The sequence below is a fragment of the Schistocerca americana genome, chromosome 1 (assembly GCF_021461395.2).
Source record: "Schistocerca americana isolate TAMUIC-IGC-003095 chromosome 1, iqSchAmer2.1, whole genome shotgun sequence".
Lineage (NCBI taxonomy): Eukaryota > Metazoa > Arthropoda > Insecta > Orthoptera > Acrididae > Schistocerca > Schistocerca americana.
Window position 1 is genome coordinate 677,280,302 of NC_060119.1, and position 26,082 is coordinate 677,306,383.

Sequence of the window (26,082 nt, forward strand, 5' to 3'; positions counted from 1 at the left end):
AATGATTAGCATGGTGACCGATGTACAGTTAACATGTAAAAAACTAAATATTTTTGTAAAAAATGTGATCACTGTAATGTGAAAACGATAGGCATACGCCAGTTACATATAAGTAACATAATATTTCACAACACATGGCCCTCTTTAGTCATCACCAAATTATCTGGTTTTGAATTGAACACTTATCAACGCTGAGTATGGAAACATGTACACGAATGTAAGCCAAATGAAGATGGACAAAAGTCCAAAACCGGTTTTGTGATAAATAAAATAATCATCTATAGTGACTTGTAGCGGTTATTATTCTACGTCCTACAAAGGGAGTGTCAGCGAGTTCAACTGCATCCAGTGTAGATAAAATACATCCATATACCAGTATCAATATATTATTTTAAATCTTACACCAGTGGCTATCTTTTCAAAAATCTGGTTTTCTAAATGACTAATAAATACGTTGGCTAAAGTTCCTGATGGTGGAGATCCCATTGGTACTCCATCACTTTGCAAATAATATTCATTCTCAAACTAGAAGTAGTTTTGCTCATTTATCAAACTGAACATACTTGTTATTTCTGTTATTGTTTCTGTAGTGAGGTGGTTGTGGGATGTGAGATTTTTCTATGTGCTATTAGGACTCCTGTGTTTGTAACTGTTCTCTTTGCTTTCTACAGGGTGTATTGTATTGTATGTATTGTATCTTAACCGGGGACCTAGAGATGACGGAGAGGCTCCGTACCCGCCGCAGCCGCAGTGGTCCACAACCCCACGACGACTACCGCAGTTCACTTCACCCCTCCGCCGCCCCACACCGAACCCAGGGTTATTGTGCGGTTCGGCCCCCGGTGGACCCCCCAGGGAACGTCTAACACCAGACGAGTGTAACCCCTATGTTTGCGTGGTAGAGTAATGGTGGTGTACGCGTACGTGGAGAACTTGTTTGCGCAGCAATCGCCGACATAGTGTAACTGAGGCGGAATAAGGGGAACCAGCCCGCATTCGCCGAGGCAGATGGAACACCGCCTAAAAACCATCCACGGACTGGCCGGTTCACCGGACCTCGACACAAATCCGCCGGGTGGATTCGTGCCGGGGACCAACGGCCGACCGGGCGGGCTTCTACAGGGTGACGCAGTTAAAAGTAGCCCGCCTACGCTTTGGATGTGAATGTAATATTTCGACTTTTGAAATTGAGTAAACAGCTAAAACAATGTGCAGCTTTATGCAATAACCGATTGTTACCATTCTTCTATCAGCATTTCCGTTTATTTCCTCAGTGAAGTGAGACGTTTCTTTTTGCTGTCTTCAAAATGACTTTTTCGATGAAGAAAGAATTCAAATTGTGAAAGCAGATGTGAAACAGGTTCGATTAGGGAAACTCGCGAAATTTTCGGATCAAGTATTCGGATAGAGGACTTACCAGCAAAGAGAGCAAGACAGAGTCGGCATAACAATTGGCGCACTCTGCAAAATGTAAAACGACAAAAAATTCCTTCAGTTTGCACACCAGATGTTATTGCAAATATTCGTCGAAGAATTATTTAGAGATCAAAACAGTCTACTCGTATATTGGCCCAATAGGCGCTTGAAGGACGAGGAGTTGCCAAACGGATACTGAACGTCTTAATTTGAAGCCACTATCGTGTCACAGCTGTGCAGCAATTACGGGAGGACGACGGGCAGAAAAGTGTCGACTACTGCATGTGGCTTTCGAATATCAACGATTGTTTGTTAGACCTTTCCGTCACATATTGAGTGATAAAGCATGATTTCAGCTTTCCGATCATGTGAAATCACAGAACACGAAGTACTGGGCAACGGAGAATCCCAACACTTCGTGTCAGCAACCAATCCAGGATGAAAAATATCGGTGTTTCTTGCAGTGTAACAGCAACGCGCATCATTGGACCGATACCGTTTGACACTGCCCTCAAACACGGTTGTACCGGGTGATCAAAAAGTCAGTATAAATTTGAAAACTTAATAAACTACGGAATAATGTAGATAGAGAAGAAAAAATTCACACACATGGTTGGAATGTGGCATGGGGTTTTATTAGGAAAAAAAAGTTATTGCTAGACGCGTGAAAGATCTCTTGCGCGCGTCGTTTGTTGATGATCGTGTGCTCAGCCACCACTTTCGTCATGCTTTGCCTCCCAGGTCCCCAGACCTCAGTCTGTGCGATCATTGGCTTTGAGGTTACCTGAAGTCGCAAGTGTATCGTGATTGACCGACATCTCTAGGGATGCTGAAAGACAACATCCGACGCCAATGCCTCACTATAACTCCGGACATACTTTACAGTGCTGTTCACAACATTATTCCTCGACTACAGCTATTATTGAGGAATGACGGTGGACATATTGAGCATTTTCTGTAAAGACTGTCATCTTTGCTTTGTCTTACTTTGTTATGCTAATTATTGCTATTCTGATCAGATGAGGCGCCATCTGTCGGACATTTTTTGAACTTTTGTATTTTTTTTTTGTTCTAATAAAACCCCATGTCATTCCAAGCATGTATGTCAATTTGTACCTCTCTATCTACATTATTCCTTGATTTATTCAGTTTTCAAATTTATACAGATTTTTTGATCACCCAGTATATACGGAAATTTTTGATACATTTTGTGCTCAACTCACTGAATGTTGCCCCATCTTGCAGCAAGATGGGGCAACATGACACTCGTCTAAGTTATCTCTGGAACCAGCCCATGATGTCTTCACTGAGAAACAAACTGTCAGCAAACATTTATGGTCATCACGTTCGCTGGGCCTAACAACATGGGATTTTTTTCCTATGGGGACACTTCAAGAGTGAACTCTACGAAACAAATCTATACATAATACAGGAACTGAAATACATCAGCCGCGAAGCGGCCGCCATCGATAGCCCAATATGCTTAGATGTGCACATCTGTGTATTGATGTTACTGTGGGTCACTTTCAACTTCTTCTATAAATGTATTTTTCATTGTAAATAGATGATAAGTCCATTTCAGGTCTTCATTTCTGTAATTTCACTGCATTTCCTTTGTACTTACACGGGCTACTTTTGTCTGCGTCACCCTGTATCTTACGGTGTTTTGTGATTATCTTTTGGATATGTTTGGCCATGTGTGACGTTGGGGCTTTTCTGCAATTTGTAACTTCTGTCATTGGTGTATCGTTTTTGTGTATCTTTGGTTGGCTTTAGAGTGTCGGTCCTTGTGGGATGTTCAGTGCTATGAAATATTTTATGTTTATCAGTGAGTGTGTGTGCAAAAATTTTTAAGTGTGCGTTACAAATTTGCCTGAAAACGAGTGGCTGCTTCTGGTTTCCGTCTATGTATAGAATTGGTATTATGTATGCTTTGGTTTTTATGATGTATTGTTCTTGTCCATAAGTACTGTTGCATTTCCCTCGTTTGCTCTCGTTATTATAAATTAATTGGTTACTAACTATTGTGTCAACGTTTTCATGGTGCCTGCTTCTGTGTAGTTCTTATTTTGTTTCTGCTGTGTCTGTTTTATTGACTTTTTTGGCTAATTGTCTTGTTAGTCCTACGTTTATTTCACAACTGTTTGTTGCTCTTCAACTGTAAGGACATCTTCTGTTTCTACTACTAGATTTTCCATGCTCTGGTTGTGAAAATTGCTGTTGATACATTGTTTCAACCCTTCTTGCTACCCAAGAGCAGTCTATGTTTGTTGTGTAGTTCTCTCTCTTCCAGAGTTTTTAAACAGGCCATGAGGACTGTACAATTATCTACGTGCTGCGTTAACTCTAAATGAGTCTCCCAAAGTATCATATTCAGGTGCTGTTCTAATACAGCATATTAATTTCGTTTAATACGAATATCTTTCTGTATATGATTTCAACTTTCGTGCCATTGGACAACTGTTTCTAATATTTACATTAATGTAACTTGGAGTTAAGTTGTTCCTCCTGCAAATTTTGTTGACTTGTATGTACTTTACTGCCTTACGGGCGTTAGATGTATTTTCTTAAACTTGTTACTACAGCAATGTCAAGCATTCCCCGTCAACATATAAAACGATTTCAAGAAAATACATCTGAAGCGTCGTAAGACGACACAGCATATAAAATTCAACAAAACCCGTAAGAGGAACAACTTAATTACACGTTACATTAATGTAAAGGTGAAAAACAGTTCTACAATGGCACAAAAGTCGAAATCATATGCAGGAAGGTATTGGGTTGGTTCAAATGGCTCTGAGCACTATGGGACTTAACATCTGTGGTCATCAGTCCCCTAGAACTTAGAACTACTTAAACCTAACTAACCTAAGGACATCACACACATCCATGCCCGAGGCAGGATTCGAACCTGCGACCGTAGCAGTCGCGCGGTTCCGGACTGAGCGCCTAGAACCGCGAGACCACCGCGGCCGGCGAAGGTATTGGGTATTAACGTGTTATATTCACAGAACAGTACCTGAATATGATGCTTTATGTGATTCATTTAGAGTTAGCACAGCACATGGGAAATCCTACAGTCCTCAAGGCACTAACAGAAAAATAACTGAATGTTGTACACACACAGTTGTGAAATATATACAAAGCAACTAGAAACAGAAAATAATGAAACTAGCAACAAAAAAGACACAACCATACATTTACATTTGGAACGAGAACAACGTCAACACACATTTCACCCACCTTTAGTAAACTTGACAGAGGCAGAACATCACGACAAAGATAAACTGCTCTTTCAGGAGGGGTTGAAACACCACATCAACAGTAGGTTTAACAACCAATATACAGAAAATCTCATAGTAAAAAGAGAACACATCCTTACATGTGAAGAACAACAAACAATTATAAAAGAAACACAGCAGACACACAGTAAGAACAACAACAATGAAGCAGCCACCTAGAAAACGTTGAAAGAAAAGTGAATGAACTGAATACATTATTATGATGACAGTAGAAAAGGGAAATTTAACAGTACTTGTGGACAAAGAACAATACATCGCAAAAACGAAGAAAAGCCAGTTCCATACAAAAAAAAAAGGAAATCAGACCCAACCACTCGATTTCAGGCAAATCGGAAATGAACACTTAAAAGCATTGCATATGCATTCACTGATAAACAAATGTCTCATAACACTGAAAAACCCACAAGGAAATGGGAATTTGTGGTAAGGTCATTGGTCCCTAAGCCTACACACTACTTAATCTAACTTAAACTAATTTACACTGATGCCACACACACACACACACACACACACACACACACACACACACACACACACACACACACAACCCATGCCCGAGGCAGGACTCTCGAGCCTCCGAAGGCGGGAGCCGCGCGGATCGTGACAAGACGCTTGAGACCACGCGGCGAATCCACAAGGATGAACACTCCGCAGCCAACCCAAAATACACGAACACAATACACCAATGACATTAGTTATAAATTTAAGGAAAGCCCCAACGTACCACATGGCTAAACATGTCCAAAAGCTGATCATAAAGATCTACAACATAGAAAACAAATAGAATAGTGACAAAAACGGGAGACCTAACAGAATATACGGGTACCACACAGAGCATCATCGAGTTCATTTCACTTATAAAACATGTACTCCTCCATCCCTGTCGCAGAAACAAAAACCATAAAACGAAATCTCACATCCCACAGCAACCTCATTGCGGAAGCAATAACAGAAGTAACAACTATTCTCAAATTGATAACTGAACAAAACTACTTCCAGTTTGAGAATGACTATTGTTACCCACGGGATCCCCAATGTCAGAAAATTTAGCCAATATTTTTATTAGTCATTTAGAAAATTAAACATCTGAAAAGATAATCACTGATGAAAGATGTATAAATTTTCTTGACTAAACAATAACAAGGAAAATGGCAAACATACCGTTAATAGCTTGTGAAAACCAATGGTCACAAACACAATTATAAATTACACATCTGATCATCCCCACAACCAAAAGCTTGTGGCACTTAGATACGTGTAATATCGAATAAACATGATTTCACTCAACAAGAACAACTATGAAAAAGTGATATACAAATAGCTAGGGCCAAAGGGTATGGCAGTATGTATGACGGAGTATGTAGTAGACAGACTCACTCAAAAAATCAAAACACAAATACATAACAAACACAACTCATCCAACCTATCCAGAATGCAGGAAAATTCACAAACACGAAACCCACAAATAAACACAAAACACATACACAATGACAACACAACATAGAAAAGAAGCGGATGGCCCACTATGTATTACTCACGCAAATTAACACGGCGAGTGGCAGATATACTAAGAAAACGAGGCTTCGAAATAGCGTATAAAGCTATGCAAACCCTCCGATCAAACTAAAGCCAGCCAACCACCAAGAGGGACAAATTCCAGGGATCAGAAATACACACACCTGAATGTCAAAGTTTTGATGCAGTACACATAGGCAATGTAAGTAATAATTTTAAAACATGGTACAAAGCACACATTATTAGATACTGAGGGTATGAAACAAACCATTCCACATTAGCAGAGCACTCAAAACACCGAAACCACCATCCTAAAAACATGGAAAAAGACTCGAAAACATATAGAATAGACAACCACGACAAATGCCTTACACAAATGCACCAAAACTACCACATCCAGAACGCCATTGCTGACACAAAAGCATCTGATAAACAAGCACAAACACAATACAGACACTCCACTAAACTTAACAAATGAAACAAGAAGATAAAAAACATTCCATTTGTACAGGCTCTATACACTTTCAAAACGAAACAAATAGCCACCTTCACATAATCATACAAAAAACAAAAGCCTGTTCACACACACTACAAAAACACAGTCAGTAGTTGGCAATAACATTCAGCGCCATGCAAAACATAACATTAAATTTTTTCACTTTATAATGCCGTGAAGTGCAAAAAAGGGCATTTCGGATGGCATTTATCAGAAGTAGTACCCAGGTTCCGCATGTACAGCCACGAAATCTCTGAGTAGAACCTTAATTTATTACTACATCATAGAAAAGCATGTGACGAACTGTCATAACGAAAATACAACGTCCTAAATGGATGATAAATAGTATAAACAAAACTATGTACATATTCCAGGTCACTGAAGATTATTTGCAAAGAATAAAGGCGAAATGAGTATTTCACAAAAATTGTGTTTTATTGTGTTTAGATTTCAGTTTCGATTCGACGGTCCCAAAGTAATAATTATCAACATACTGCAATATAAAGCACGTGGTCGTGATATTTGGCTCGTGAGTATATAAGCCGCAAACTAAAGTGCAGTGCTTGGCGGATGCTGCATAGTACCAATATGATCGATTTCATTTCCTAATGCAGTCGGTACTGAACAAAAGAATGAATACAAACAATATGCCTGTGCAAGCACACCTCCCCACCCCCCTACCCCACTCTTCTAACTGTTCCACTGTTGTCACTGTGCGGAGGGTAATAATCTTAAAACAAAGCATTTACGAGGGCAGATTCTCGTTATTCCTCTAACTGCAGCGTACCGCTTTTTTGCGCTGTGGGGGGGGGGGGGGGGGGGGGGGCGAAATCTGCTTTTGGGCACTTTCATTTATGAACGCATTTTTATAGTCTGCATGGGGTCTCTCAAAGCCTTCACCGTCAAAACTACCACATGCACGGTGTCTATGTTACTAAACGGCTAACCCAGTCCATGGCGCAGGGTCTCAGTTTTTGGCTGCCTACCCTAACGGCTAACTAGGACAACAAAGACTTTATTTTCAGTGTTTCATATAATTATTGACTGAATTTAAAAAAAATTAAAATGCTGTCTTTAAGAGCGAGCGCATTTAGCAACTTCCAATAAACATTACACCTAATTTCAAACCTTGGGAAACATTTTCTCGCTGATTCCCTGCCCCCCACCCCTCCCCCCCGAAAAGATGATGAGAAATGCACGACATGTGTTTTAGGACATATGACGCCATAAACACTGAGATGCGTGAAAAATTAACATTTGCTTAAAGAGGAGCGCAAATTACACAGAGTACACTCATTCACTGTTTGGTAAGTAGAGCACTTTACAACTTCCAGTAAACTTTAAACTTAGTTTCACACCTTCTCTACACTTTTTCTCACTTACATTCTTAACGTCCAATGCTCAACAGATTAACTCCTTTGTGAAGTATTCAGACGTTTGAAGCTTTTTAAACAGGGGAGTGCTCTCCTTTAAAGAATCGGGGATGGGAGTTATGGTTACAATCCTAAACCGAGCACTTTGAGATAACGAACTAAGTCTGAAATAACTATGCAGTTCTTTTCTAACAGCTTACACCGTATAGCAACAACGACAACCTATAGCAGCAGTTCAAAGCAACTACCACCAATTTCCAAACACGCATTACAGTGGTGAATAATATTCTGCCACATCCTCCGAAAGTTTTCTCGTGTTTATTGTACAATGAGACAAACAGTTCCTCTTGCTATCACTACGACCTCAAACACAAAATTAAAAATCCGCAGTTGAAACATCGCAGAATACTGCGTATTGTTTGTGAACATGGCACGCCAGGAACACCACAAGAGTAGTCGATAAACGCGTGGCTCACATCATTGCCCATTCAAAATATCGTACCACCTGAAACATTGATTTCCGACCACTGGTGCCTCATCTCTAAACAGTCTGAAATCTTCCACCACTTTGATCCCAAAGTTCCGAGACAACTGGCACGTTTCAATCCGACAACCACCGTAGTCACAGTATTTCAGGCACACCAGACAATCATTTTAGAGATTCTGGGGTCCATGTTGATGACAGTCTTCTTTGTTGGCCTGGATCTGCTTTCCAGACTCCGACTCTACAAATAATTGGGAAGTGAAGCTCATAGGAACTGAGTTTTTGGTGCGTTTTGAAAAACTTCTATGCTACTTAAGAAGACTGAACATTTCCACATCCCCTCTGTCCATCGGGAAATTAACGTCAGTTCATTCATTTCGATCTACTATTTCTCACTCCACACTTTAAATACGCTGCCCTTTATCAACGGAAGTAAATCCGCAATCAAGAGTTGCGGCAGTATCTGTGGAAAGGCTGCAAAGTATACACAAAATAAAAGTTTTTTTTTTTAAAAAAAAAAACCTTGTGACTGCCTACGAAAAACAAGTTCACAATATGAGAAATTTATTTCATACAGATTGTGGCTCTGGCCAAAAATGGTTCAAATGGTTCAAATGGCTCTGAGCACTATGGGACTTAACATCTGTGGTCATCAGTCCCCTAGAACTTAGAACTACTTAAACATAACTAACCTAAGGACATCACACACATCCATGCCCGAGGCAGGATTCGAACCTGCAACCGCAGCGGTCACGCGGTTCCAGACTGAAGCGCCTAAAACCGCGCGGCCACACCGACCGGCTAATCGTAAGAGATCAGAATTGAAACAAAGTATGACTGAGAAAGGAGCTAAACAAGACAATTGTGGTGTACTACTGCACTACAAACATCTTTAGTGCATCAAAATATTCGAGGACTAAGAAGTAAAATTAATGAATTAATTTGCATTGATGAATTCGAGTTATCAAACCCAGCTGACAATCTGCCCTCGGGTATACCGGGTGTTACAAAAAGGTACGGCCTAACTTTCAGGAAACATTCCTCACACACAAATAAAGAAAAGATGTTATGTGGACATGTGTCCGGAAACGCGTAATTTCCATGTTAGAGCTCATTTTAGTTTCGTCAGTATGTAATGTACTTCCTCGATTCACCGCCAGTTGGCCCAATTGAAGGAAGGTAATGTTGACTTCGGTGCTTGTGTTGACATTCGACTCATTGCTCTACAGTACTAGCATCAAGCACATCAGTACGTAGCATCATCAAGTTAGTGTTCATCACGAACGTGGTTTTGCAGTCAGTGCAATGTTTACAAATGCGGAGTTGGCAGCTGCCCATTTGATGTATGGATTAGCACGGGGCAATAGTCGTGGCGCGGTACGTTTGTATCGAGACAGATTTCCAGAACGAAGGTGTCCCGACAGGAAGACGTTCGAAGCAATTGATCGGCATCTTAGGGAGCACGGAACACTCCAGCCTATGACTCGCGACTGGGGAAGACCTAGAACGACGAGGACACCTGCAATGGACGAGGCAATTCTTCGTGCAGTTGATGATAACCCTAATGTCAGCGTCAGAGCAGTTGCTGCTGTGCAAGGTAACGTTGACCACGTCACTGTATGGAGAATGCTACGGGAGAACCAGTTGTTTCCGTACCATGTATAGCGTGTGCAGGCACTATCAGCAGCTGATTGGCCTCCACGGGTACACTTCTGCGAATGGTTCATCCAACAATGTGTCAATCCTCATTTCAGTGTAAATGTTCTCTTTACGGATGAGGCTTCATTCCAACGTGATCAAATTGTAAATTTTCACAATCAACATGTGTGGGCTGACGAGAATCCGCACGCAATTGTGCAATCACGTCATCAACACAGATTTTCTGTGAACGTTTGAGCAGGTATTGTTGGTGATGTCTTGATTGGGCCCCACGTTCTTCCACCTACGCTCAATGGAGCACGTTATCATGATTTTATACGGGATACTCTACCTGTGCTGCTAGAACATGTGCCTTTACAAGTACGACACAACATGTGGTTCATGCACGATGGAGCTCCTGCACATTTCAGCCGAACTGTTCGTACGCTTCTCAACAACAGATTCGGTGACCGATGGATTGGTAGAGGCGGATTAATTCCATGGCCCCCACACTCTCATAACCTCAACCCTCTTGACTTTCATTTATGGGGGCATTTGAAAGCTCTTGTCTACGCAACCCCGGTACCAAAGTAGAGACTCTTCGTGCTCGTATTGTGCACGGCTGTGATACAATACGCCAGTCTCCTGGGCTGCATCAGCGCATCAGGGATTCCACGCGACGGAGGGTGGATGCATGTACCCTCGCTAACGGAGGACATTTTGAACATTTCCTGTGACAAAGTGTTTGAAGTCACGCTGGTACGTTCTGTTGCTGTGTGTTTCCATCCCATGATTAATGTGATTTGAAGAGAAGTAATAAAATGAGCTCTAACATGGAAAGTAAGCGTTTCCGGACACATGTCCAGATAACATATTCTAAGTTATTTGTGTAAATAGTTATTTATCAGTGGAACTTTTCCTTAATGGTGGATATCAGCTTTGTATAACAAAGGCGATAATGAATTACCGTCGAAATTCTGTCCAGTTTTTCTTTTGTCAGCATTCTAAAAGATTTTAGAAAAGGTAATATGTTATTGGCTTATACAATGTCACTATTTAGATTTCTAAAGGGTTCCGGATATTGAGAAGGCTATTTACACATATAGTGGTAACATACGTGATTCATTCAGCACTAAATTGCAGGCTACTGCTATACTTGATGATCTGTCATCGAAGGCACGTGGCAGTGTAAATCACAACATTCCTTTAAATAAATTATGGTTCTATACTCCGTAAGTGCCCCCTTCAGTTTTACGAAGCGTGTTGAGGTGTGCGACATGACACGACATAAAACGGAGCCTGCGAGCATTGGAGATAAGACTTTACAGCAACCTAAGGCACTAAGACAACACTTACATGTCATAGAACTCCATTTCATACTGCAGGTTTAAACCTCCGAAATGCAACGTGAAATGTAAGGGAAGGTCAAAAAGCTCCCGTCTAAGGGTGTTGTTGCAGCGTATACTGAACGCGACTCGACTCCGTTGCGGATATATAAGCACCGACAGGCAGGCATGAGATTTGTGTGGCATTCACGTCTTTCCGATGTTCATGCGGTAAATGAGGAAACGAACTATGACGACTTTATTACCAAATGCGTTCAAACAGAACCAACGTGCTGTTATTCTTTCCTTGCCTGCCAATAGACACCGGTAGACATCCATCGGAGAATGACGAATGTGTATGCGGCAGCGCGTCTGTCGAAGACAACTGTTGTGGAATGCTGCACCAAGGGGTGCTTCCGCTTCATCATAATCCACGTCCCCATGTCGCAAATTACCTTATACAGAAGTTTCGCCAAATCAAGTTGGAGACATTCGAGCACCCGCCCTGTAGTCCTGTCTCTCCCCACGCAATTATCACGCCTTCGGCCCCTTAAAAAACACCTTGAAGCGTCGACGATTCCCGTCAGACAAGGCTGTGCAGCAGGAAGTCACGGACTTCAAGCAGCAGGACACGGTGTTTTACCAAACGGGCATCTTCATCTGGTACGTCGGTGGAATGATTGCCTTAATGCTCACGGTGATTTTGCCTGATTGGCCTGCACAGCCTTCGAACAGATACTTTTTAATCGGCTCTTATAAATAGTGACCAATAACAGTAAACTTGTTCCCAGAGTGAAATTTGCACTCTGCAGCGGAGTGTGCGCCGATATGAAACTTCTTGGCAGATTAAAACTGTGTGCCGGACCGAGACTCGAACTTGGGACCTTTGCCTTTCGCGGCCAAGTGCTGAGCTACCCACAGAAGTTTGGTAGGTAGGCGAAATATTGGCGGAAGTAAAGCTGTGAGGACGGGTCATGCGTCGTGCTTGGGTAGCTCGGATGGCAAAGCACTTGCTCGTGAAAGGCAAAGGTCCAGAGTTCGAGAGTTCGAGTCTCGGTGCAACACACAGTTTTAATCTGCCAGGAAGTTTCAGTAAACTTGTTGTTTCATTCAGTATCAATAAGAGTAATGGTAAAGCTATCCGAAAACGTTCGGATTTAAAGTATAGAGAAAAACTCTTCCTGAAAACAAAAAAGTTAATTTTGTACAAGCAATACTCGCTGTCGTCACATATTGGGCTCAGCTGCGAAAATAATTATTACGGCTGGTTGCAGCCTTTTCTTCGGTGAAACAGCCGCAATGTTCTCAAATCATCATGAATAAAATAATTTTGTCTAATTGTTGTTAACGCTCAGTCCAAGATACATTCTACTGTCTTCCTCTTAAGTTAATCCGTTCACAAATCTGTGAATGTTAAAGGTATCTGCTGTTGCAGAAGCCGATATGACAATCTAACTCTTATGAATATCAAGGTGCACACAACCCACTTCGCCATGTCATTCAATGTCTTTCAGAAACTCACGCATGAAGAACGAAAGCAGATGCTCGCATGATCGTTGGTTTAATATACGGTATGTCTAATACAGGTCTGCAGTGTGAATTCAAACATTAGGACAAGGGGCCATTTTACTACTGGTTATTTCGTTAAAATAAGTTTTGCCCAATTAATAACATAACCTCCCACCCTGCACTGTTAATATTTCACCCTAGACGTCAGCAACAGAAAGCGGTATTCCGATGAGTCAGTTCCGTTAGATTTTAGTGTTCCCTCTAGAATCCACAGGCAATAACGCTACTCTCTCCCATTTCCCCCAAGGTTTCAGCGACAATTTGTGACTAAGGTTGGTCGTAAATCTGTTGCCATCGCCATACAGCAGTTTCGGAGTTATTTCCAACAGTGTAACGTTGTTCAGTTCCAGTTAAATCAGTTGCGTCTTCTTTCCACAAGCATTTATTTTTCATTTCTATATTAAAAGTATAACAATTACAGAACTAGGGGTAACCAATGAAAACATTAAAGGTCCGGCGCTGTTCATAGTCCAGGTGACAATTGTGGCTTCAAGTTTTCCTTGTGTGTGGACTTGACCGAAAATGACCGAAGTATTTAAGGTTAGGTATATCATTAAACGAGAAGTTTTTACAATACGGTGTGCGAATGTGAAACGTTGTCAATTTTTGGTAAAGTGATGGAGAGATTTGTTTACTGCGATTTTCTATCTTAGTTCAAAAATGTTCAAATGTGTGTGAAATCTTATGGGACTTAACTGCTAAGGTCATCAGTCCCTAAGCTTACACACTACTTAACCTAAATTATCCTAAGGACAAACACACACACCCATGCCCGAGGGAGGACTCGAACCTCCGCCGGGACCTTTCTATGTTGGTATAGTGAGCCTTGCTTGCGGCTAGATTAAACAGGCAACGCGTGTAAGTGTGTGTGTGTGTGTGTGTGTGTGTGTGTGTGTGTGTGTGTGTGTGTGAGAGAGAGAGAGAGAGAGAGAGAGAGAGAGAGAGAGAGAGAGAGAGAGAGAGAGAGGGGGGGGGGGGGGATATCGAACAATCTGAATGGTAGACGTCGATTACCTCGCGGAAGTACTAAAAGGCCTTTTCAATGAAGAATATGCCCTCTACGCTCACGCAAGGGCCGCTAAGATGAAATTAACTGCATGACGAACAGTGGGACATTACACACACACACACACACACACACACACACACACACACACACACACGGACGGACGGACGGACGGACAGCAACATTGTCATTGCACAAAAAAAACTTTGACAAGCGCGTCACAGTGATGTGTGAGGTACCGATGTAGGTGAATCAATGTATGCCGTTGTTTCAAGAGGCTATAGCCTACCGCCATTCGATACTTGACAAAAACTGAAGAGATGTGATTATTCAGAGTAACGAATGAAAACAGAAATCTGACCGCTGTCACTGTGGAGCGAGGTGAGCAGGTGCCGGGAGCGTCTCCAAGGAGACGCTTACGACAGCAGCTTACTCGCTCCTTGTCACAGACGTACACGGCGGCGACAGGGGACAATCGATTTCGCTGGTATTTATAGTATGCAGTTGCTTCTGGATCGCCGAATGCCCGCGCAAGACGAGCTGCTGTGACTGCAACGTTCCTTCGCGCGCGAAGACAGCACTCGTGAAACAGCCCCAAACAGTGGGGCGAAAAGTTGGATTCCAAAGTCCACAGGTAGCGACACAAACACATCACTCAATTCAACTGAGCGTTGAAGTTTAGGGTGTCTCACACAAAAGTAAATTTCGTTTCCTTCGTTCTTCACATCTTTTCCTAGCAAACTACGGTCTCTTTCCAGCGTTGTAGACAAAGCTGTCTATCCACATCACACTGCTTGATGAAGGGGAAAACAAATGCAATGATAAAGACTATGACATACTGAATTTACGTGCACATCCAGAACGGAACGTTCGACGAAGTGTTCGAAACGAAATTGCTCACCTACTTCGCTCCGGCGTAGAAACAGGTGAGCAAACAGAAGCGTAAATCGTAAATAAGAAAATTATTTTACAGTATTCTGTTACGGCTGCATCCTTCTACAGTCGCGGTGTAAATTCTCACTATGTTTCGTGCACAACTGTTTCAATACATTGACATTTTATGCAACTAGGTAAGAAAAATGAAAGCTCATTTGCAAAAACGCTTTCTTAAAACAAAAATGACGGCAATGATAGATACAGCATACTTGGGGGTTAATGCAATAATGGATGAGAGGACAACTGCGCGCTTCGTGGAGGGCTGGTTTGGACAGAGTGTCATCACAGAACTGCTGGCTAATTACAGTAGTAAACACTACGACAAACGTACTGAGAACAACTACTCGGCCGGCCGCGGTGGTCTCGCGGTTAAGGCGCTCAGTCCGGAACCGCGCGACTGCTACGGTCGCAGGTTCGAATCCTGCCTCGGGCATGGATGTGTGTGATGTCCTTAGGTTAGTTAGGTTTAACTAGTTCTAAGTTCTAGGGGACTGATGACCACAGATGTTAAGTCCCATAGCGCTCAGAGCCAACAACTACTCAAGCTTCCCTATAATTAAAAAAGAAATCGTGTGGCCCACACATAGCACGGTGCTACGGCTGCAACGAAAACAGGGTACTAAACAGGAATTTGTACTATGTGACACACGCCCCTCTTTACAAAAATAGATGATACACAAATGTTTTGAGTCGTAGGAAATACTCGTTTTTTCCTGTGCGCCGTCGATGATTCAGATTATTCGTATGTAAAAGTACTTCCAACAAAATGAAAAACAGGCTTAGAAGACGTATGATGTGTTTACTAATCGGATTACGAATACCGGACCATGCTCGAACTTTTATACTTGAACTCGGTACCGAAAAACTGGGGGGGGATTATCGTCACTATGTTACACAATAAGCACCATGCCAAGAGTGACATGGTAATTGCACCTTGTTATGTTCTTTGTGATCTACTGCAGCAACGTACTCTAACCATTTTTGCCAGCACTGACTCGAGGAAAACCTTGCATAATTTTAAGGATTAACTGGAATTTATAGAGGTATGTTACAAAATCGATTTGCATGCCAACCGAAGGCAAAAAGAAAACCTTTGTGTCATGAGACCGCTATTTTTTTGTAGATTAGTACTGTTTAAGAAGTGATAACGGATTTCTTCTTCGGCGAAATATTAGTTGCAAGTGAGTCGCATCGTTACCAATGTCTTTTCCCTGCGCGCGCGCGCGTGTGTGTGTAGGGGGACGACGACGACACTGGCACGCAGTATTGTCTCGATCTTTACTGAAGCAGGTATCAAACGAATGTGCAAATTGAATTAAAACTTACGTCAGTCAAATATCTTACTAATCCACTTGAGGTGTTTCGAGAACTGTTCGCTATTTTCAGCGATGTAACTGATTTCTGCATGTGTATTTATTCTGAACAGAGCACTCTGGTAACGCATGAGTTCAGTAGCATACACCGAACAATGAGACACAAGTCACGATTTTATAGTAGAACTAGCTTAGCGCCCGCTGCTTCGTTATAGAATGACTGCACAGTTTTTTGTTTAACTTTAGTCTATTTTTTATGTTGATCACAAATTCTAGCTCCTAATTAAGTCATAAAAGCATGGTCTTTCCAGAATGTAGTCTGACAAGCAGGCGATTATGGTAGCCGGAGTGCACGGGTTTTTGTTAATCGTGCCTTTTGCGTTCTTTTGGTGATATTTCCATAGAAATTTTCATCTCCTAACACTTATTTCTTTATATCTAACCGAGAAGTGAAATACGAATTTTCATAGCTTTAAAAATGATTCAGTAGTTCTCTAATCACGATGATTTTCAAAAAAAAAATTTTCGCCTACTATTTTACCCGCTGAGGCGATGAACTATATTTTTTTCATGCCTAACCGAGAAGCTAGAAATCAGTTCTCCAAGATTTGGCTTTAAAAATGGTTTCACAATGAAATATTTTCATAAAACATTTTACTCCTGTTTCACGAGCTTAGACTCTGAACTTCCAAAAACACGGAAACTAGTAATTTTTTTATTAATAACTGAGAAGTGAAATACCATTTCTCATAGATGTAGCCTTAAAAATACTTCAGCAGTTCTTTAATAAAGATTTTTAAAAAAAGCTTTCATCCACTATTTATCACTCATAGGAGCGAAATTTCCAAAAATCATAAACCACCTGTTTTTTTTTATTTCTTACCGAGAAACCAAATACCAGTTTTCGTAGGTTTAGCTTCAAAATTGCATAAATAGTGACATATTAAAAAAAAAACCTTTCGTCCCCTATTTCATCCCCTTAGGGGTGAAATTTCGAAGAACCCGTTCTTAACGACGCTTACAATAAAAATCAACACCCTCTGCAAATTTCACGTTTCTATGCTTAGTGGTTTGAGCCAGGCGATGATGAATCAGAGGGTGAGTCAACAAGTTTTATGTATAGAGGTACAACAGAAAGTATACGACTCATTGCACGCAGCATTTTCAAGTCTATTGGGCGCACGTGATAGACTTAAAATGCGTTGTGAATACTGATGAAGTTACAGTTGTGCTAACTATTTCGTTCGGTATAATATCAGTCGTGGAAATCCAAATTGCAGTTGGGCACTGGCAGCATCAGGAATGCGATTTTCTTTACTGCGCATGGCGCTACTGAACTCAACAAATCAATGTGTTTCTGTGGTGTAAGAAGCAGCTGGCTCAGCGTGCCTCACGTATTCTGAAGGGCGCTACAGCGAGAAATGCACTCACAGGCGGCTGGACGGCTCGGTGGCGGCGTCGTCGCCCTCGATGCGGTACACCTTGCCGTACATGATGTACTCGAAGCGGTCGGCGCGCGACCCCTCCGTCTCGCGCGGGTTCCAGTCGCCGCTGTCCGGGTAGCCGTCCTCCTGCAGCGTCGTCGCCAGCACCAGCCGGAACTTGTCGCCTGCGAGCACACGAAGAGCAGTCACACAACGTGCAGTAGCACGCGCTCCCACAAATAGGTACATCAGTGCGCGCCCTGGAAGCATACTCATACGTCACTGTAGTTCATACTCCAACACGACGTTGTAAGATTATTTGCTACCAGTCACAAGTATTATCTGCAAATGAATAAGTGGGCTCAATCTAATGTTCAATCGTGTAAATGGGTTGGGTTGAATCTACCGATACCGGACGTAGGCTTTCACAGGTAACGGAATGATCATGTGGCGTTTGACGTACAACGTGCGCAGAAAGACAGCGAACACAACACTGACAATATTTATTCAGCCCACTTTAGATTGGAAGATGAAAGTCTGGTTGTAGTCGTCGAAGGCAACGAATGTGAATACTAAGTTTAATTGTGACGTACTAATAGGTAACACGGCCTCTGTTCTAAGTTAGGCAGCTACTGAGGATCGGAAGATTTTAGTAACTGTCTAAAAATGTAGGATATCTCACTTGGCTAAAACAAATCCGCTGCTAAAAGTAAACAACTTTATTGCTTTACCAGAAGAGTGGATATTTGATAAGAAGAGAACATTTCTCATGAACAAAACATGTTCAACCGGAAAGTACTTACTGATCTGTCATTAAATTATAATTAACACTTTCGTTTACTGCATGCACATAAATATCATGAAAAAGCATAATTTCGATAGCATATAGGTGATCAAGCGTGTAAATGCTATCCACTATGATCACTTACCATCACAAGCACCGTTGCAAGAACTAGTGTAGCACTAATACATCCATAAAGAACAAGTTCGACGTTTATGAGTATGAACCAACCAATGAGGTTAATTCATAGCTTTCATTTTTATTCGTTACTACAAAATAATAACTTAAATTATTACAACATTTTTCTTAAAATTATGTTCAACGCAGGAAAGAACAACTAGTACTTACGACACTTTACGAATCATTAATGTAGAATTCTGTTTTAGATTTGTTAAACATCACAGTCCTTAACTTTTCTTTCTTTTATGAACACTCAACACTACTAAAACTGCTTTCAACAGTCTATGTGCCGGATCAGGTCTCGAACCCAAACGTTTGCCGGAAGCTACAACCCATGGCGCAACTCAAAACGTCTTTTTAATCCGTCACAAATCTTAATTCCAGATCATAGATCAAGATGCTGTAGGCAACGACGCTGGTACACACACACATTTAGAGGAGAGCTGTATCAATGTCTTCATGATTATCATCTGCTGCTCAAGAGAACCTTTCTGTAATTAATCTGCATTTAGACAGCCTGCGTCGCTCGGCAGAACGAGGGTGGCGCCAACGCCTTGTTCAAGTCAAACGACATCAGTCCAGTGCTGCTTCAGTAATCAGGCCATCTGCAGCATACTATTGATCTGCATTCCCACTCGTCACTAGCCATTACTTCACGTCCTGATGCAGCATTTATCATTACGGAGCCAATGCCAGCGTAATTTCCTGTTAGGTCACGAGCTTGTCTGCTTTGTTCTGTTGTAGAGATGAAGCAGGAAACACTCCGCTATTACTCATTAGCTAAAACACACACACACACACACACACACACACACACACACACACACACACGTAAGTGTCCGAAAGTTTATAATGCTGGTACGTGCTAAGTATGAAATCAACGCACACTCGTTCTTCTGAAAACGGTGGATACGGTGACTGCCCTTTATGGAACTGTTGTTGCGGGAAAACTATGTTGTTTGTCTGGCAACCGCGGCCAGCAGCTCAGTGGGAAACATGAGAGGCAAGAGAATGAGTATTCTATTACGAATTTCTGGCGCCAATCAGTTGCCTTTCTGTTCGTCCGCCGCAACTTGTGGCACAGTGCAAGCAACTAACAGACTGTCTAACACGGCGATAAACTGAAACATTGCTGCACAATCAGTTGTCCTCCAAGCCTTAACACTCTTCACTAGTCGTGAAACGGGAAACATTAATTAAATCAACAGGTATTCCGTAATACTGCATGTCACTGCACAACGTCACACTTTATCAATTCAATCATTCTTCTGCTTGGAACTAATCTAATCCACGTACCTGAACATCCGACATGTAGCCGCAAGTTTCCGGATGGGTTCAGCAGAACAAAAAAAAATTACGGGACGAGGTTAGTGACGTTAACTCCAAATACGCAAAGTGAAATCAATAAAAAGTTTAATAAGAAACAGCACGGAAAGAAAACCAGTAAAAACAATTTATTGCTGCTGTGGTGACCTGCATATATGTAAGAATTATTTTATCTTGTTCCAATATAGAAAAGTAAGTAACGATGTAACAAAGGTAATTCACCGTGAAAGGCAAGGGCCCCAGTTATAGTTATATTCCCATAAATAGTTGTATGCCGTGATGAACTTTCACATCATTCCATTCCCGAGAGAAATGTTGTGACACAGCGACTCACGATCTCAGTAAACTAAGGCCCATCGCGCATCTTAAGTCTAGCGAACAAATATTTTCCTCAACTGCAAGAGAATCTTATTACCTGACCAACTACCTACGTGTCACGCCGATCTAAGCACCTGCATTATTAAAATGACTGTAATGAGAGGTTATCGCAACTGACGCAGAGCCAAGATACGCTGTCTATTGCGACTACGTGCTAACGGCATCGTACATAAGGGCGCAGAAACGTCTTTCCACAATTATAACAATAACTTCGTTGTCGCCTCAGGTGGTCACTAACTAACAGGAACGCTACGCCAGCAGAGACGAAACTGCCGTGCGACCCGCGGCTGCCCGGAGGCGCAGCGACTTTGCGGCGGCGGACACTGGGATGCTCCACGCCAGCCCAGCGCCGTCCCCAACCTCTCGGAATTCCCGGTGAGCGCCACTTGGCAGACGAGCGCCTGATTCACGAGGGAAGCCCACTGACAACTGTCGCGGGTTCTTTAATGCTCTGATCCACAAACTCTGACCCGGTATGTCACTGCGATGCACGGTCAACTTTCCTTAGTACTTCTGCGACAAGCACTTGTTACATTTTGTCCTCAACATTAGCTACACAACTCATGCTGAGGAAAAAACTCTAGGTAAGTTCCGATTAGACTAGCGAACCGAGGGTTCCGTACAAACTTAATTATGTACACAGACAATCTTATTTTGGCCACTATAAATGGTTTCTTTGAAAGCCTGCGACTGTGAAAACAGTATGTCTGTTTATGAATTTTCTGCTACCAGTCACGACTTCTTTCATTCGTATTTTACAAGACACGTTTCGGGAAATGATTCCCATTTTCAAGTGTTTTTCTTTGTAATACGCCATTTTTACGCAACGTTTTCGATGTGTGAAGTTCTGCTTTGTTTTGTTCACTTTTAAGTTTTCTTATGGTCAACTTGTGCAGGATCTCACATATGTTAAAAATCACACCCAACTTTCAATGCACAGTATGCATCGATAAACACACTTGAAAATGGGAATCATTTTCCGAAACGTGTCTTGTAAAACATGAATGAAAGAAAATCGTGACTGATAGCAGAAGAGATATTTAGAAACAAAGCCAAAGTTCATCCATTCCGGGAATCGATAAGTTCGATGGTTTTTGCCTGTTATCGTATACCGATATTGGCACAATACCAAAGTATGTGCCATAAATAGCCGCATCTTTTCATTGTATCGACTTGGCAGCTTAATGTCTCACACCTCACAGGGACCGTAGACTTCATTACGTGACAAATTTCAACTTCATATGTCTACCCATCCCTGAGGCAAAGGGGTCTTAACAGAAGAACAGTCAGTCAGATAGCAAACGAAAAATCAAAACAAAAAAAAAACCACACACACCCTCTCTTTCTTGTGATATAACTACAAATTAACAATTTTTTCCTTTACTTGTACTGTGGAGCCTTGCTTTCTGCTAAATAACATTATTCTAGGCCAACGGGAAGTACCCTATGGGTTTTGAGGAGTACGTTTGAGAGTGTCAAAATATGTGACATAAACGGCCGTATCTTTTGATTCCACAGACGTAGTAGCTTAAATGTTTTACATCGCCATGGGTCCACAGACCTTAGTATGTGACAAATTTGAACTTGAAACGTCTACCCGTTCCTGAGAAACTGTTATTAATAAACAGAAACCAAAGTATCCTATAAGAGCTCCGTTTTTATCAACAGAGTTACGCAACCCTAAAAATGAAGGAATATAAATGCATCTCTGACCGTGACACTGGTTCGCGGAACTATATATACATCACGGAATTATGATACACGATTTTCAAATAAAGGGCATACACGAGAATTGGTTTGTGCTGAACTGACTGCAGAAAAGGGGTGCAGAAGTACGCCACTCATACTGAAGCTATAAACAAAGTTCTGTAGCATCATAGATGGGTTAATACTACTCAGTACATGAAGACACCAAACAATCAATCTTTTTGCTACGAATTACGTACGCGAAGTTACGTCCCCGACACTTTTGGAATAATATATGTTCCTTAAGGTGTGATACTACCAACAACAGATGATAAATACGACGGAACGTGAACGTACCTGGTGTGACTGCCTATTGGAGCGATTACAGTAGCAGCTGCTTGAAATAGTCGATGTGAATAACCAAGCTATGTTTTCCCTTAAGTTACACTATGCGCGCTACATTACTGAAAAGGAGAATGGGAGGGGAGGGCGGGAGAGCATTTGAAACAATTCAACGCAATTCAAGATCTATAAATGACATTTCACAGAAAATACAGTGCTTGTTAAAAACCTGACATTTTGGGTATGCCGTAGTCTATAAACAAATGAATTTATGCGACAACTAAGTATAAATGTTTTACACAATTAATATTACTGAATATTGCGGAAGGGTTTCTAATTATTTTTAATTGTTCATTATAAGCGGAAAACATGCTCGAAAAGTTTGAACGATGGGAAAGGTAATCGGTCATTTTCTAAAAGCGTAGCCATCCCAGCATTTGCCTCAAGGGATTTAGGGAAATCACGGAAAACCTAAGTCTGGGTGGTCTGAACCGACGTCTTCCCGAGTTATGGTAACTACCGCACCATCTCGCTTGTTTTTTAATGTACAGTAGCTCGGTTAAATGTCAAGTGTTATCACCACGTCCACTACCGCAGCAGACTGATTTAACTTGTTACTCGGATGGAGAAGACAAAACCAGACCAACTTTCCATTTGACGGCAGCTTTAAATCTTATTAAAACCATATGAAAAGCGCCAGTGTTAAGGACCACGTTACAGTATGTTTCTTTGGTAATTCGCTAGCTACAGAAATAATGGCTGCTTCTCAACAGTTAAGGAATAACTGAAGATAGTAAGAAGCAAAACTACCATTGGGCACACAGTGAATCTAAAGTCGTTGCATCGAACACATCTTACTTGCGTCTGATGGAGACAAGTCAGTCAATACTGGTCACAGTCACACCTCTGCAAACATCCGCAGAAATAATGAAAAAACCTTAAAGTTCGCCTTTTGGTCCGAAAGCGCTACTCATAGTAATGCACCCCTTTATTGAATATTAAAAATGCCCCCCCACACACACACCATTAAAACAAATGGCTGAACGAGTGACACACCATGCGGTTTGCCTGGGAGTGATAAAGAGCCCTGAAATGATACAGTGTGTGACCAGTCAGGCTGATTTACTTGTCGCACAGTTCACGTCGGCGGAGACAGCTGTTCACCAGCATACGCTGGCCCCCTTTCTATATTCTTCCCGAGAGTTTTCCGAAAAACCTAAGACTTTTTCTGGGCTGTTGCAGTATTCATTCAGTCCTAACACGTGAGCATCTTGTCCTCATGTCATGTTCGGTCATCCTTATACTGCACTCGCTGTATAATTAAAACCGCGCGCTGTTTCGCGATGACACCGATATGAAGATAGCTAAGACAGGCCATAGCTACCAGAGGACAACATATGTTCAGAGAACAGTGGAAGATTCCGTGTCTGGCAGTGCTACAAATCAGCCAACTAATTTGCTCTTTGATCTGAACATCTAGCAGTGGAAATAGCTGTGACAAGCTTATTATTCTGTAATGGCATTTGTTATATCCATATTAGATTTTTATCGCGTCATGGTAGGCTGTCTAAAAGTGTGGCTACATAACTCACTGAAGCCTTATGACCCACCCGTGAAGTTCAGATAATATCACCCAAAACAGTAGACGGCTGCCTGGTTATGTTTTGAAAGTTCTCGATGACGAAAAAATCTCTTCAGTATCATGTCCTCACTGCTAAGATGATCAACATTCTTCCGAATTCCGAAGTACGACTCATACGTAAGCGACAGAGGATTCAGGAAGACTACTGTCAAAGTATGATGCAATAGGGGCTGTTCTTCAATGAAGGAAAGCAACGTTTTCCCTCTACCTTCTGTTATCTTCTATCCTATTCTATAACACGAGAACTTGCGTCATCATGGAACACCCATGCAAGGCAGTATCCAGTGACACACACACACACACACACACACACACACACACACACACACACACACTTCACCCGGCAGTATGATACAACAATGTGACATACTCGGCAGCGCGCACACTCACGCGCACAGCACTTTGTCCAGCAGCAAAAACAGAAGCTTCACCTGTCACAGGAGCCGCCGGCCAACAGTGTGACAGCGCTGTTGCCTGCACGTTGCGTAACATTGAGCAAGTGAGGCGCCTCGACAGAGAAGACTGCGACGTCGGCGGTCAGCGGTACGGTCCCGTGTGTCAGCATACTCACACACGCCAGGCGTACATCAAAGGCGTGGCGATCGATGCGGTAGTGCGCAGCAGGCAGAGTGTGATGTTTACGCTGGCGGCGCGGCGCGGCCGGCAGACAGCCGGGCAGGCAGCCGCCCCCGCCTGCGGAGCCCGCAGCAGCCGGCCGCAGACTGCCGCCGCCACAGGACAGGTCCCTCCGCCTCCGCCAGCGCCCGCGCCCTCGCTGCCCCGACCCCCGGATGCGCGCGCCGGCCTGCGCCAATCCGCTGCAGATATCGACCGCCGCCAGCCGTCGCCGCCAAGCTCCTGTGCTGTGCCGCGCCGCACCGCCCCGCCGTGCCGTGCTGTGCTGTGCTAGGTCAAGTTCGCACACCCTAGGTCAAGTCCTCCCGCATACCTCTCCGGCCCTTGGCGCTGCGCGATTCCTCCACTCCCCACCTCTTCCCTTCAGAGAGAGCTCTTCTGATATACAGGGTACATCAAAAGAATCACCCGATTAAAAAAAATCCTAACTATTATGTTATTTGAGAGATGTGCGTGATCAACGTACTGCTGGAGAGAGCAAACTTTCGAGTTTCATATGGTTTCTGCTAGGCAGCAGCAGTGTTCGCCCACTTCATTATTTTTTTTTTTTACTGGAATTGGAGTCGGGACAACAGAAAACGTTTTACGCAATGCGGATCAATGAAACTGTTCAGCGTGACTTTCGTACTAGATATGGTGTGGCTTCTCCTGCAGCACAGAGCATTAGACAATGACTTGAACAATTACGAGGAACAGGTTGTTTGTGTAAAGGCAAATCGCCGTGCCGTCGCTGAGTGTCTGACACAGATGACCGGCCGGGGTGGCCGAGCGGTTCTAGGCGCTACAGTCTGGAACCGCAGGCATGGATGTGTGTGACGTCCTTAGGTTAGTTAGGTTTAAGTAGTTCTAAGTTCTAGGGGACTGATGGCCCCAGAAGTTAAGTCCCATAGTGCTCAGAGCCATTTGAACCATTTTTTGTTTTTTGACACAGATGGGGCACCCGCCATTGTTAAACGTTAAAGGAAGCGCATATCTCAGTATGCTTGAGAACATTCTGCTCCCACAGTTCGAGACTGATTCGAACGACTTCATTTACCAACAGGATGGTGCACCGCCACACTGTCATCTGGAAGTGCGGGAATTTTTAAATCAAAGGATTACTGAACGATGGCTCGGTCGTACTGGACCAAATTATTCAGCCTTACATTACTAGCCTCCAAGGTCACCGGACCTGACTGTATGAATAATTTCTTGTGGGGGGTTTATAAAAGACTCCTGTTTATGGGCCTCCGTTACCAACAACAATGAATGAACTGAGACATCGCATAACAACGGCTGTGGAAGCTGTAACTCTAGAGATGCTCCCTGCAGTGT

General features: G+C 42.5%; 1 protein-coding gene across 3 annotated transcripts in view; it reads right to left on the reverse strand.

The window, feature by feature from the left end:
* The window catches only part of LOC124608822 (DNA-directed RNA polymerases I, II, and III subunit RPABC3), a 483,494-nt gene that overhangs the window by 72,238 nt on the left and 385,174 nt on the right, over positions 1-26,082 (reverse strand). For all 3 annotated transcript variants that reach the window (XM_047140017.1, XM_047140018.1, XM_047140019.1), the window contains exon 3: positions 17,805-17,982. In XM_047140017.1, the coding sequence (XP_046995973.1) occupies positions 17,805-17,982 (178 nt within the window). The remainder of the gene's footprint in view (positions 1-17,804; positions 17,983-26,082) is intronic.